General features: G+C 36.9%; 1 protein-coding gene across 1 annotated transcript in view; it reads left to right on the top strand.

The window, feature by feature from the left end:
- LOC121381230 (mitochondrial potassium channel ATP-binding subunit-like) overlaps positions 1-6,511 on the top strand; it is a 41,179-nt gene extending 34,668 nt beyond the window's left edge. The window contains exons 16-18 of the mRNA XM_041510448.1: positions 1,379-1,437; positions 3,556-3,644; positions 6,206-6,511. Of these exons, the coding sequence (XP_041366382.1) occupies positions 1,379-1,437; positions 3,556-3,644; positions 6,206-6,319 (262 nt within the window). The 3' untranslated portion in view covers positions 6,320-6,511. The remainder of the gene's footprint in view (positions 1-1,378; positions 1,438-3,555; positions 3,645-6,205) is intronic.
- Positions 6,512-14,388: the final 7,877 nt, after the last annotated feature.

The following is a 14,388-nucleotide window of genomic DNA, read 5'->3' as shown; positions in this document are numbered from 1 at the left end:
TTATTTGTATTCTTGTATATTGTTTATCCTATAACATTAATTTAAGGGCCCCCAACCCTAGTATTACTGTATTTCTTATCTAGGGATAATAAACTTTAAAAAAAAAGAAGAAAAAAACCACCAGCAAAAGAAAAGATGAGTGATAGCACCCCTTAAAGGTCAAGGTCAGATGTGTCTGCATGGTAAATACTATCAGGAACAAACTCTTATTCATCGACAGACAGATTGATGGATGGGTTTGAACATATTTATTCATTTTTCAATTTCTGAATGACCGTCTGAGTTATTTGACAACTGGTTCTGCATGAGGCGACCATGGAACTCGCAGACAAGTCAAATCATACAAACATGACTGATCAAAGGGTTGGGGGTTAGAACAACAGTCTACCATAGAGAAGTTCTGCCAGTCTGTCACTAAACAATGCTGAAAAGTGTTTTTAGCCATCAGTGCCTATTTTACATGTATCTCTTGTACATAGAATCACCTCTAAATTGTTAAATGGAAGGAAGGAAATGTTTTATTTAACGACGCACTCAACACATTTTATTTACGGTTATATGGCATCAGACATATGGTTAAGGACCATACAGATATTGAGAGAGGAAACCCGCTGTCGCCACTTCATGGGTTACTCTTTTTGATTAGCAGCAAGGGATCTTTTATATGCACCATCCCACAGACAGGATAGTACATATCATGGCCTTTGATATACCATTTGTGGTGCACTGGCTGGAATGAGAAATAGCCCAATGGGTCCACCGACGAGGATCTTTCCTGGACCGACCGCGCATCAAGCGAATGTTTTACCACTGGGCTACGTCCTGCCCCAAAATTGTTAGAAGGTCAAAGTTTGAGTGACCAAAAATTAATACATGTATTTGATTCACACTGACTTTCATTCTGAAAGTTAAACATGATGTAGGGTAGTCGAAGAAAATGCTTATTAGTTGCAGGTAAAGGGTATTATATTGTATTTATGTTGGTCTTTTGAACTACTGTTAAGCACTACTGGGGCATAGCCAGAGAGGAAAAAACGCTGAGGCAAAGCCAGACTTGTAAAATAAATATCAGTGTCATGGGAAAAGTAAAATATATCTTGGGAAATTTCAGACTCATCTGCCTCATGCTGGCTACTCCATTGTACTATGTATTGCAGAATACACGGTTGTTAACTGTCGATTCTTGAAAAATAACCTACTATGGCCAAAGGGTTCGTTAAAGATATCTACAGCTAGATCAATAGTATGATGTCAGGTGTGTGGTTTAATTATTACTTTTCAATATTACACACACCTTAATAACTCTATATAAAGTGTTTAATAAAATAATTAAAATGTTTAGTTTTTTGACTGCTTTCTGTTTCTGTGTTGTTTTCAGTGCGCTGGATGCAGAGTCAGAAAGAGTTGTACAAGAAGCATTAGATAGAGTCATCAAAGGTGAACAGTGACTTGATTCTGTATTTAACTACACCCTAGCAGTGAACAGTGACTTGATTCTGTATTTAACTACACCCTAGCAGTGAACAGTGACTTGATTCTGTATTTAACTACACCCTAGCAGTGAACAGTGACTTGATTCTGTATTTAACTACACCCTAGCAGTGAACAGAGAAACATATTTGTTTAACATTGAAATATATGCACACAAAGATGTCCTAGGTTAAAGGTTGGATTCAGATCATAGATTTGTTTTCATTGTTTTAGGTGCACTGTTAAATATTTATGGAGTAAAAGCAGCTGTATTTCTGATTGGTACCATAGTAAAATGTGTCGTGGATTATTTTTACAAATATTATTAATTAATATTCTTTTTTTTCTCTCCTTTACAAAGTAAAAAGGTAAGATAGAGGTTTCCGTGGCAGCATCAATGTTTGTGTTAAAGTTTAATGTTAAAGTTTCATGTTTAGATCAGTTTCTCACAAACTATAAGTCCGAGGTCAAATGTAGTTGCACCTATAGAGAATACTACATGAGTGGCCATTGGATATCATACCATTTATTTTCTGTACAAGTTTCTTAACATATGTAGCTTCTGAAAAACGAGTTGTATGATAAATGGTATCATAACGGACACAAATGTACTATTCCTTTTGTTACACATTCTCAAAAAAACCAGGTTTAAAATAAATTCAAACCTATTTACGGCACTTGTGCGGCAGTTAACTTATGAGTCACACAGTAATCAGTTTTAGGTTACCTAACACATTACAGAACAATTAAGTTCAGTCTTCCTTTATTTTATTGAATGGTATGGCTTTGGTGACCAGGCCATTGCCATGGAGTCGCCAATCTTACAAGTCTGAAAGGTGAAACCCAACATATGTTTGAGACATTATTGATCTGTAATGGATCATCTGTTATGCTGTGTTCATTTGGTGCTCTAGAATATCATGAATTCACAAGTTCCAAATTGTGAACACGACTTCACTAAATGGAGAGAGTTCAGGTGATTTACAGACAATCTGCACTGTCGCTCAACCTCACACACCCCAACATGTTCTGCCATTTTTTATATTTATTTAAAAAAGTTTATTATTATTATTTTTTTTTTTATTGTCCCCAGACCATTAGACAGTACCAGGGTTGGGGAGCCCTGATACACTGCCTTACAATTTATCTTAAAATTAATATACATACGTGTGTAAACATACATAGATACAAACATAATACATACGCATGCATGCACGCACGTACATACAAACTAACATTACATTCTATTCTGATGCATGCAGGTACAAATCAAAATGAAATAGTACTTCCTTTTATGCATGCCTTATGGTCCAGGACTTTTTTTTTACTTGTGTTCTGCATTTTTTCCACGAATTGTGAAGATGGAGACAGGAGACAAAAAATCCTTCCCCAGTTAACAAGTTGTCTTCACAGGTTATTTCGCCAACTTGTGAATTGGGAAATATTATATTAATGACTTCTAATGACAGCAGCATTACACCAGTGTGTATGAAATATACAGAACTTCACATACATTGTTTTTGCTTCCTATTTATTGCACAAGTTTATTTTACGCAAGAATATATATACCATGAGACCGCGTAGCGGTCGAGTGGTATGTTCTTTCGCAAAATAAACGAGTGCAATAAATAGGAAGCGAAAACAATGTATGTGAAGTGCTGTATTTATTACATACCTTCTTTTATGTTTTACAAAAACGGCTTTTAATTTAACATCATAACAACACTTTGTTAAATCTATGATCAAAACTCCTTTCATGGATGTGCTTAACGTTAAGAATCATACTCTGCGGAAGCCTTGTCAAATGTTTCAAATACGATGTGATGTAAGTTGTAAATCATATATGATGTCAGTAAATAAAAGGCGCTAACTGCAGTAAAAAGAAAAAGGGAATTCCCCATTTAAAAATTCTGGTCCAGATTGCACATATGTGTAATACAAAATAAACTTATTACATGGTTTGAAAATGTCTATCACTATAGTAAGATTGAATGGGTATGTAATAAATGGATGTTTATCACAATGCACTGAAACATTTTGTGGTAGGTGAGACATTCACTTCATTTGAGTATACAACTGTTTCAGGTCGCACCGTCATCGTGATCGCACATCGTCTGAGCACCATCAGGAACGCAGACTTGATTGCTGTTGTCGCAAATGGAAAGATTGTTGAGGTAATAGTTTGTGTTCAGAATAATGCTGGGGCATTCCAGCCAGTGCACCATGACTGGTATATCAAAGGCTGTGGTATGTGCTATTCTGTCTGTGGAATGATATACATAAAAGATCCCTTGCTGCTAATGGAAACATGTAGCAGGTTTCCTCACTAAAATTATAAGTGAAATTACCAAATGTTTGACATCCAATAGCCGATGATTAACAAATCACAGGTATCTAGCTGGGGCAGGATGTAGCTCTGTTAGTCAATTGTAAATTGCTCACCAAAGTTGCTGTGGGTCACATGATCGATCACTCTCAATAGACTATTTTTTTCCTGTTCCAACCAGTGATCCATGGTCGGTACATCACAGGATGTGGTGTGTTCTAGCCTGTCTACGGGAAAGTACATATAAAAATTACCTTTCTGGTTTATAGATACTAGTAGCTTTTCTGATGGAAGTGGGTTTAAACTTTTCCAGTTCAATCATCTGCTAGAAAGGTGCCAGAAAGCTGTGCTACAAAAAACGTCATGCTCACATCCCTAGGCGGTAATGCTCCCTATTCATTGGTTAATTGGTCTCGTTTAAGAGTTAGATGGTCATGGCTACCTGTTGATTAAGTCATTCTGTAAGCAAAGGTAGTACGTGATATCACATAATGTGTAACACTGCATGCATTCCTTCTAATAGCGTAATATATTTCTGGCACACGTCCTTTTGAAGATGGTTTTACTTCTGACACTTACATGTTGTATCTCAAAAAAAAAAATGCTTGGAGCTTGCTAAAGCTTTCTCCAAGGATTGATTATTTTAGAGTTGTGTCAGAAAAACCATCTACATGTACAATAGGACTAGAAATGATTATTCTCTCTCTCTCTCTCTATTTGTCAAATGTCAAAATAACCCATTAAGCACTAGATAGCCATGAATTAAATTGTTCTCAGGTGTTGTTAAACAAATATTCCTTACATTTCCTTGATTTTTTATTAAACAGAGATACTTTTTATTTCAACATATTTTTGTGCTTATATCCAATTAAGGTTCAATTTGCTGTCCTAGACACACACACCCTGTCTATCGAGGACAGTGGGTTAGTTGTTAGTTGGTTAGTTTTTAGTGAGAGAGAAGAGGGTGTAGTGGCCTTACACCTACCAATTGAGCCCTTAAGAACTCGCTCTGGGCTGGAGCTGGTCCTGGGCTGTGAACCCTGTACCTACCTGCCTGTAGTCTTATGGCTTAACCACCGTGCCACCAAGGTTGGTAACAGAGATACAATGTAGTCCAAATGGATAGATGTTTAATAAAAAATGTTACAGTGTACATGTATATGTATACATGTTAATAGTATATAATAATGATAGATGTCTATGGTGTATTGTTGATAGTGTATTTATATTGGGTAGTGTCGGAATATAGCCCAGTGGTAAAGCACTCGCCTGATGCGTGGTCGGTCTAGGATCCAGCTAGTGCACCACAACTGGTATACCAAAACTCATGGTATGTGCTATTCTAAATCTGGAATGGTGCATATAAACGATTCCTTGCTACTAATGGAAAAATGTAGTGGGTTTTTCTCTAAGATTATATGTCAGAATTGCCAAATGTTTGACATCCAATTGCCAATGATTAATAAATCAATGTGGTGTTGTTAAACAAAACAAACTAGCTTTTTATATAATATTGGGAACTCCAAACACTGGGCTCCAAAACAAAACTGGTGTTACAGTGGATCCCCTCCCACTGTGGTGTTATGGAAAATGAAAAAGCTGACAGACTCTCCAAGCTGGGCAGCAAACAGGAGCAAACTGCCCACCAAATGTCATATGGTGAAACAAACTTTTTATATAATATTGGGAACTCCAAACACTGGGCTCCAAAACAAAACTGGTGTTACAGTGGATCCCCTCCCACTGTGGTGTTATGGGAAATGAAAAAGCTGACAGACTCTCCAAGCTGGGCAGCAAACAGGAGCAAACTGCCCACCAAATGTCATATGGTGAAACAAACTTTTTATATAATATTGGGAACTCCAAACACTGGGCTCCAAAACAAAACTGGTGTTACAGTGGATCCCCTCCCACTGTGGTGTTATGGGAAATCAAAAAGATGACAGACTCTCCAAGCTGGGCAGCAAACAGGAGCAAACTGCCCACCAAATGTCATATGGTGAAGTCAAGACCCATCTAAAGCAGCGTCTGCAGATAGGGCCTGAAGGGAATGGCATCTACTAGCTGAACAGGTCACAACAGGTCATCATCTTCAGGCTAAGAACAGGACATTGTCAGCTCCTCGCGCATCTCTTCAGGCTGAAAATCTCTCACATGGACGAGTGCCCATGTGGTACTGGTCCACAGACACCAGCCCACATTCTCCAATCCTGTCCCACCTTCGACACTCTGCGACAGCAAACGTGGCCCAGTGCAGTGGACCTAAGGGAGAAGCTGTGGGGACCGGCGATGTCACTAAGGCTGACTGCGGACTTCGTCCACAATACCGGACTACCCATCTAACATGGCCGGGATCGCAGAAGAAGAAGAAGTATATAATATTATTATTATTTTGTTGTGTATTTTCAGAAAGGAACTCACAAGTCATTGAAACAGAAGAGAGGTCTTTACTGGGAGCTGATTAGAAAACAGGAACTGGAAGAAGAAATTTTAGTTCACGAAAAACAAGAAACTGAATTTTAATTAGTCAAGTGAATAGTGATAATTAATACAATCTGTGATATGTGACATTTTAAAAATTAATAAGTAATAATTCTAACAGGGACTTGAAGAAGATTCTTCATGGATCCAAGTACATGTATTACTAATAGTCATGTATGTGTAGTGAGAGCTGGATATGACAGTTGAAGAGTTAATAAACAGTTATAATACGCAGACAGTAAGTAGTTAACAATGTAGGATCTGGGTGTCGTCCTCTCATAGTAAGAGGGGTGACCTCTGTTGAGAGGCTCGTCTTCAATTTCTGCATCCCAACAAGTGCCCAATGACTGGCACTAGCATAGGAAGTAGGGGTGGGTGCAAGGAGGCATGTGCCCACCCCCCACCCACTTTGTAGCAGCAGTGATGGTTTTTATATACAGTGAAAATCCTCTAAACCGGACACCCTTGGGACCAAGTAAAAAGTCCAGTTTTAAGGGGTATCCGGTTTAGAGAGGTTCTTTTCTGTACAGATATTTAAAAAGGGACCATGAAAAATGTTTGGTTTTTAGGGAATTCCAGTTTACAGAGGGTCTGGTTTTGAGAGGTTTCACTGTATTTATATATTTATACATGTATTTAAATATATAACTGTGTGGCACCTCCCCCCCCCCCCCCCCCCCCCCCCACACACACACTTTTGATTCCTACGCCATTGACTGATATATCATTTCATTTCACTTCAACTTATTTCCGTGCTTATAATCCAGTTAAGATTCAAGCACGCTGTCCTGGGCACACACCTCAGCTGTTTGTCCAGGACAGGTGGTTAGTTGTTGGTGGTTAGTGAGAGAAAAGAGGGTGTGGTCTTACACCTACCCATTGAATTGCTAAAACTTGCTCTGGGTTGGAGCTGGTACCGGGCTTTGAACCCTGTACCTACCAGCCTTATGTCTGATGGCTTAACCATGAGACTACTGAAGCCGGTCACTGGTATGTCAAAGACTGTGGTATGCACTATCCTGTTTATTGAAAAATGGATATAAAAGATCCATCCCCTGCTTATTAGTCTCCAACTGGTCCAAACAGAGGGAGCTATAGGTTTCATCTCTGTCCTTCTGTCTCCCTCTCTTTTTATTTGTCTGTCTGTCTGTCCTTCTGTCCCACATACAGTTGAGTTGAAATTTTGTATGTAGCTTTATTGAGTACTTTTACAGATCAAGTTTGAGTTTCATGGGGATTTACCTATTTTTGACAGAGTTATGGCCCTTTAACTTACGAGATACAAACATTTGTTCTCTGGAGGGTTTTTGTTTTGTTGCAAATACCTCAAAGTATTGAGCTGAAGTTTTGTGTATAGCTTTATCATGTACCTGTTACTGATCAAATTTAGCTTTCATGGTGATTTACCCATTTGTCATAGAGTTATGGCCCTTGAACTTAGGAGATAAGAAAATGTGTTGGGCCCAGTAAGGGACATGTATTGCTTTAGAATTACTCTCAGAATGCGTGTTTAGTAGTAGTAACCTATGTGACAACAGTGGTTTTCTCTCTGTCTGTCAGCACAAAATGGCTATGCCGGTATTTTAAAAGAGTTCTGAGGTGTAATTAAAGACGATATTCTTTTACTTTTGTGAGGCTTGCCAATGAAATTCATCATACCTTCGGATCCCTTGCGTAGCTTACTTTCTGAGTCTACACTCTAATCTGTAACGACATCACACACCATGACATTTAAGTCTCGGACTCTGATAGAGTATTGACCGGCCTCGGTGGTGTCGTGGTTAGGCCATCGTTCTACAGGCTGGTAGGTAATGGGTTCGGATCCCAGTCGAGTATGGGATTTTTAAGCCAGATACTAACTCCAAACCCTGAGTGAGTGCTCCGCAAGGCTCACTGGGTAGGTGTAAACCACTTGCAACGACCAGTGATCCATAACTGGTTCAACAAAGGCATGGTTTGTGCTATCCTGCCTGTGGGAAGCGCAAATAAAAGATCCCTTGCTGCTAATCGGAAAGAGTAGCCCATGTAGTGGCGACAGCGGGTTTCCTCTCAAAATCTGTGTGGTTCTTAACCATATGTCTGACGCAATATAACCGTAAATAAAATGTGTTGAGTGCGTCGTTAAATAAAACATTTCTTTCTTTCTTTCTGATAGAGTATTGTGACTGGACTTTTTAAAGTTTAAAGTTTTTAAGCACAGAGCCGGAGCCAGATGAGAACAAAGGAAATTGACATCACTAGTTTTTTTAGTCATTAATCATTAAATTGTTTTTTTGTGCTGCAACTCGGTAATAAAAGTGTGGAAATCGTGTTTATTCACTAGTGAGCATTTTGCAGTTTAATTTACTTCAAGACACCTGATATGATTTCTTTTAACATTTTACATTTGTCTCGTCAAATAAGGTTTGAATCTAATAAAATAGTATGTACGTTTTATGGGCAGTACAACACATCTATTTTCACATACAGTACTGTATTAAAACGGTGGAAAAAAAATGCAATTGAAACTGTTGAATGTAGGAGTGAAATAACATGCATTTACATGCATGCACATGCAGTTTTACACATGCATTCACACACATATGCACAGACATACATGCACACAGATTCATACAATGTCATGTAAAGACCTACGCACATAGATACACGCACTTGTACACAGTTACATGCACACTGACATACATATGCACATGCACATATACACGCTAATTTTATACGTATACACAGGCCCATGCAGACAGATACATACAGTGATATTCAGACAGACATACACAGACACTTCAGGCACAGCGGAAGTAGGTAGACATTGAGGAGCTGTCTGATATCGAGGGCGCAAAGCAGTTTCTTGGGGCTTCGGGGTTTGCTCCCCCGTAAAAAAATTAAAACTAGATGTCCTGTAATGCAATCCTTTTTTATGGATGCCTGGATAGCTCAGAACGCATCGTGGTTAGTCGGCAATTTGCGGGAGATTCGGTGCCATAGGTTCGAGTCCCAGTAACGGCATGGGACAATATTTTGTGAGACCACAAAGGATTTAATTATCCCCTGCGCCAGTGCGTTAATAGCTATGTATGTAACAGTCATCCTCGACATACATACAATGTATAGATATTCATACATCAATACATACATACATACATACATACATGTGTATGTACACATTCGGTACATATCCCCTGCGCCAGTGCGTTAATAGCTATGTATGTAACAGTCATCCTCGACATACATACAATGTATAGATATTCATACATCAATACATACATACATACATACATACATGTGTATGTACACATTCACACGCACACACGCACTCATGGATGTTATCACGGACATTTATTTAAAATTTCTAAGTGACTAGATTGACCTGGACCTGTTTAAATATGGTTTGTGGGTCAGAGACAGGTCAGTATTGAAAACCGATTGGTTGGTCCTCTTAGTCTACAAGATCACAAATAGAATGAACTTGTCTCTGATTGATGATGGCGTTTACGATAGCAGCTAATGAAGGAGACGTGATTCTTGGTCACTCTGCTAGACACTGGGAGGGAGAACCTATCTTTCTGCTCATAGATCAGGCTGAACCTTAACATAATGGCCCTGTCACACTATAGCGTATAAGAGAAACATGAGTTGCGTATGAAAATTCATAAAATAATTTTCATACGCACAAGAAGCCCTTGAAAATGCAGAATTGTGCGTATACTTACCGTATTTAACCTATGCGTAGCGTATGGCCAGTGTATGACCAGCTAATGTCAGGAAATGTTAGCCTATGGCCAGCGTACTCTGCGTATGGCTAGCGTATGACAGTGTATGCCACCGTGCTTCAAACGTATACAACCTATGCCTAACGTACCTCTAGCGTATGTCAGCGTATACCAGCGTACGAGTAATATTTTTCATACGCTGACGTACGCTAGTACGATACGCTACAGTGTGACAGGGCCATAAGACATTTTTCTGCTGCTGCAAGAGAATAGTTGGTGTCAAAGACGAAGTCTTTTTTTGATTGGCATGTGTTTATTGAAAGATTACAATCATTTTAAAGCTTGTCACCCTATGCTAGTGCCTGTTTTGTTTTAAGCTAACGTCAGCTTATCGTAATTTAAAAATATAAATTTCGTAAAAACCCCCCAAAAAACCCAAACCCTAACATAAAAACAAACTTGTCGTATCGGGAAAATTCTGTAATATGGCTGACTTGTAAAAAGTATATATAAAAAATCTAACGTAGTATGAAAAACAAACACATGGAATATGAAAAATGTATCTTCTGAAACCATACAGTTTAACGCTGTAACAGAAATATAAACAAAAAGAAAAAAAGAAAGAGAACAGGGATTAGAATAAAACAAAGTTAATATTAGAACAATATAAAATTTGCATGTGTACTCAGATTAGAAATTGAATGGGGGAAGACACAAAACTATAAATAGGAAGCAAAGCTTGTGTAAAATATGTAAATATGGTGCACAAAACAAATTATATTTATAACTAAATGTCCTGCTTAGGGAAAAAAAAATATCGTTAGTGGAAATGTGACCAAACATTTTGAGCCATTGTGGAATCGTAACAGTGACTACAGAGCAGTAAAGAATGAAAAAAAAAAAAAAAAATCTAAAGCATCAAAATTTCGAAATGACGAACAGACCTAAGTATTTTTTAATAGAGGAAGTCAGTGTTTTTTATGGGGGTGGGGGTGGGTGTTTGGCTTTTTTTGGACATCACCATCAGACCAATGGTACAAGTTTACCCGATTTTACCATGTTACCAGTATATTTTAAGATGTTTCCGGCTTTAGATGAACTAAAATAAATATGTCATGTTTAGGTCCATAAAAAAATGTGACAAAGTTGTTTTTTAAACCTAAATATTGTAATGTTTATTCAATGTTTACTAGTTATCGATAAAATTTCGACATTCAAATACTTTTTTGTGAGCTTTTGTAGACAAATTAATACTTCTTTTTTCATTATAGTGTAATCTTTAGTTTATTACCATACTTATCGCAGTGGCAGTATTTAATTTAATGTTATAAATGTTTTAAAACATGTTACGGATCGCGTTTCACGGTTTTGTCTCAACAGTTTTACATCTGGTGTACGGTTTTGTCATACTGCAGTGTTCGGTTTCGTCAATACAAAGAATAGCCTATATCCAGGAACCTAGTTAAGATCCGAAAATACATTTACCTGCTACACACACACATACACACACACACACACACACACACACACACACACACACATACACACATTAAATAGAAGCCATAAACGAATCATCGTCTAATCTGATAATAAATCTGACTGTTTTACCATCAAAGAAAATCAAAGTTAAAAGTTTATTTTAATTAATGCCACCACTAGAGCACATTAATTTATTAATCATTCCCTATCGAATATCAAATATTGGATAATCCTGAAATAGTCTGAAAAATCCCGCTATGTAACAGGCCTGTAGGAAATGTACGGGTCGATTTTACTTACTCTATGTAAAATTACAAATATGGCTGTGTCCCCTCCCCCCACTAGAGGTTGTGTCCCCCAGTCCAAATATCATTCCTACGGGCACGAGTAAACGATCTTTTATGCGCACATTCTTACAGGCGGGACGGATGCGGCAAATGCCACCCTCCCCATGTGCTGAAGAAAATATACTCATTCGTGCAAAAAATTTGGCCACATTCGGGCAACTTGAGCTGGCCCGAACACTTGTCACCGTGTATTTCCATCATTTTGTCGTGGTAAATTTTATTTGTAGAATGCAAGAAATTGCATTTCTAGTTTTCACATTTTTCTGGGAAAGGATTCTCCGAATCTTTCTAGAGCAGACGTAAACTCGCTACCTTAAGAGTCATTGAACCATTTCAGCTTCCCCCCCCCCCCCCCCCCCCGTTAAATAAGCCCACACAGTCCTACATAGTAAATTGAAAATAGTACATTACAAAGTTACAAAGTGATAAATGTTGTTTTATGAATATTCATTGTTTGCTATTATTTGCGATTGTAATTTTAACAGATCATTGATTGCATCGTACAGTTGTTCATTTAAGTAATTATTTCATTTGATCCAATAATTTGGTAATCATAATGACTGGTGTTTATATACATGTATATATTTTCAGCGTATACATAAGTATACAAACATATAGTGTGGAAAATGCCAGGCGAATATTGCCGACTAATTTGCTGTCTTTGAGCAACTCATATCTGTCTCTGACGGCCAAATCCAGTCATTTTGTTAGATTTTGTGGAATCGCTGATATCCTAAGATTTTTTTACGATTCGAAAAGACAGGAATTTAATCTGTTTACATGGTATAAGCATATTACAATTTCAATATTATTGAGTTATATATGCAAAGATTGTGTGTGGGATCGATTCGTTTGCAGTTCAATCTAAAGCTAACGAAATATGTCATTTGTAACTGTGATATAGAACCTTTAATATCAAGAAATACAAATTAATCATATTGCACTGGTTTTCTATTATAGTATTCTGATATTAGAGTCAGTTGTTTAAATTTTTGAAGTTTATTCCTTTTTATTTTTGTTACATTTTCGGAATAATTTTAAATTAGATGTCCCATATCTACGTTTTCCAGTGCTAATGTTTAATTCATTACTGATTTTTAAAACATTTTGTACATGGTTTATAATATAAGTCAAATTTTCTTTCACAAATAAACAGAGGAGAAAGGTTGCATCGCTTTCAGCTAAAAACATCAGCTGTTATAAAGAAAACAACAAAACACAAACAAGAAAATATTCAATATTTTATTTTAAATGAATAAACCGTACAAAACCGTACAAAACCAGACACAGGATAGTGGGCAAAACCGTTGAGTTGATATACAACCACTACATTCAACAGAATACACCAAACATTGCCATCATAATCGCATTTTAAAGATTAAAGATTGAATTTTCTTTCATTCCCCACAATGTGCACATTATATTATTATATATATAAATATGTATGTATGCCTACAATATGTATAATTTTTTGGCAAAAAATAAAATGTGTTTAATTAATAAATAAAGCCAATACTAATTCTAGTGGTTTATTAAATGGTAGGGGCGGGACGTCGGTGGGCCCATTGGGCTATTTATCGTTCCAGCCAGTGTACCACGACTGGTATATCAAAGGCCGTGGTATGTACTACCCTGTCTGTGGGATGGTTCAAATAAAAGATCCCTTGCTGCTAATCGAAAAGAGTAGCCCATGAAGTGGCGACAGCGGGTTTCCTCTCTCAATATCTGTGTGGTCCTTAACCATATGTCCGACGCCATATAACCGTAAATCAAATGTGTTGAGTGCGTCGTTAAATACATTTCTTTCTTTCTTTTATTAAATGGTATAAATTGATGTTAAATGTAAAAATATGAGAATGAAAAAGGTAAACCTCATGTTACTTGACATATTTGAAATTTTCAGCAATTTATGTACTGTAAATCGTATGAAATATAATGCCTAACATCCTGACATGTGAACAATTACCTAAAATCCAAATAGTTTCAGCTCACTTTAACCAATATTCGTTATCAGTGTTTAGACCTGTTTACATACAGAGCATGAACGGAAGTGTGACCAAATGTTTAATGAACAAGATAAAATACTTAATCCTTCTAAATTATTAGCACGGTATAGACCATTATTTATTAAAAATAATTTTGGGAGCACTGACATTAATTTTTATTATACGTTCTGTGTACAGTTTTTTCCCCGAATCATCACGGAGTATAATTACTATTAATATAATACGTGTATGTCTCGGATAGTCCTTTCAAATGTCCTTCAAGTTTCATCAAGCATAAAATACAAATTAAATATAATCATAATTAATGTAAAAATGTATCTATATATAATGACTACGTTTTCTTTGGGTATTTAATAGTATATAGCCTTTAATAAATAAAGATGCCAATCATTCCTATTGTATTAATGTATCACAATACGTGGCACAGCTCATTTATACTGTTCGTGTATTTAAAAAAACCTGAATAGAATTAAATTGAAATGACTTGTAAACATCATCCGTATTCATTATTCAATCACATTTCTTCTTCTTCATCTTCTCTTTCTCCCCCTTTTCTTATTTTTTCTTATAGA

This window comes from Gigantopelta aegis, chromosome 9 (genome assembly GCF_016097555.1).
Source record: "Gigantopelta aegis isolate Gae_Host chromosome 9, Gae_host_genome, whole genome shotgun sequence".
NCBI lineage: Eukaryota > Metazoa > Mollusca > Gastropoda > Neomphalida > Peltospiridae > Gigantopelta > Gigantopelta aegis.
The sequence above is the reverse complement of the archived record's forward strand: the minus strand, read 5'-3'. Positions and strand labels throughout refer to the sequence as shown.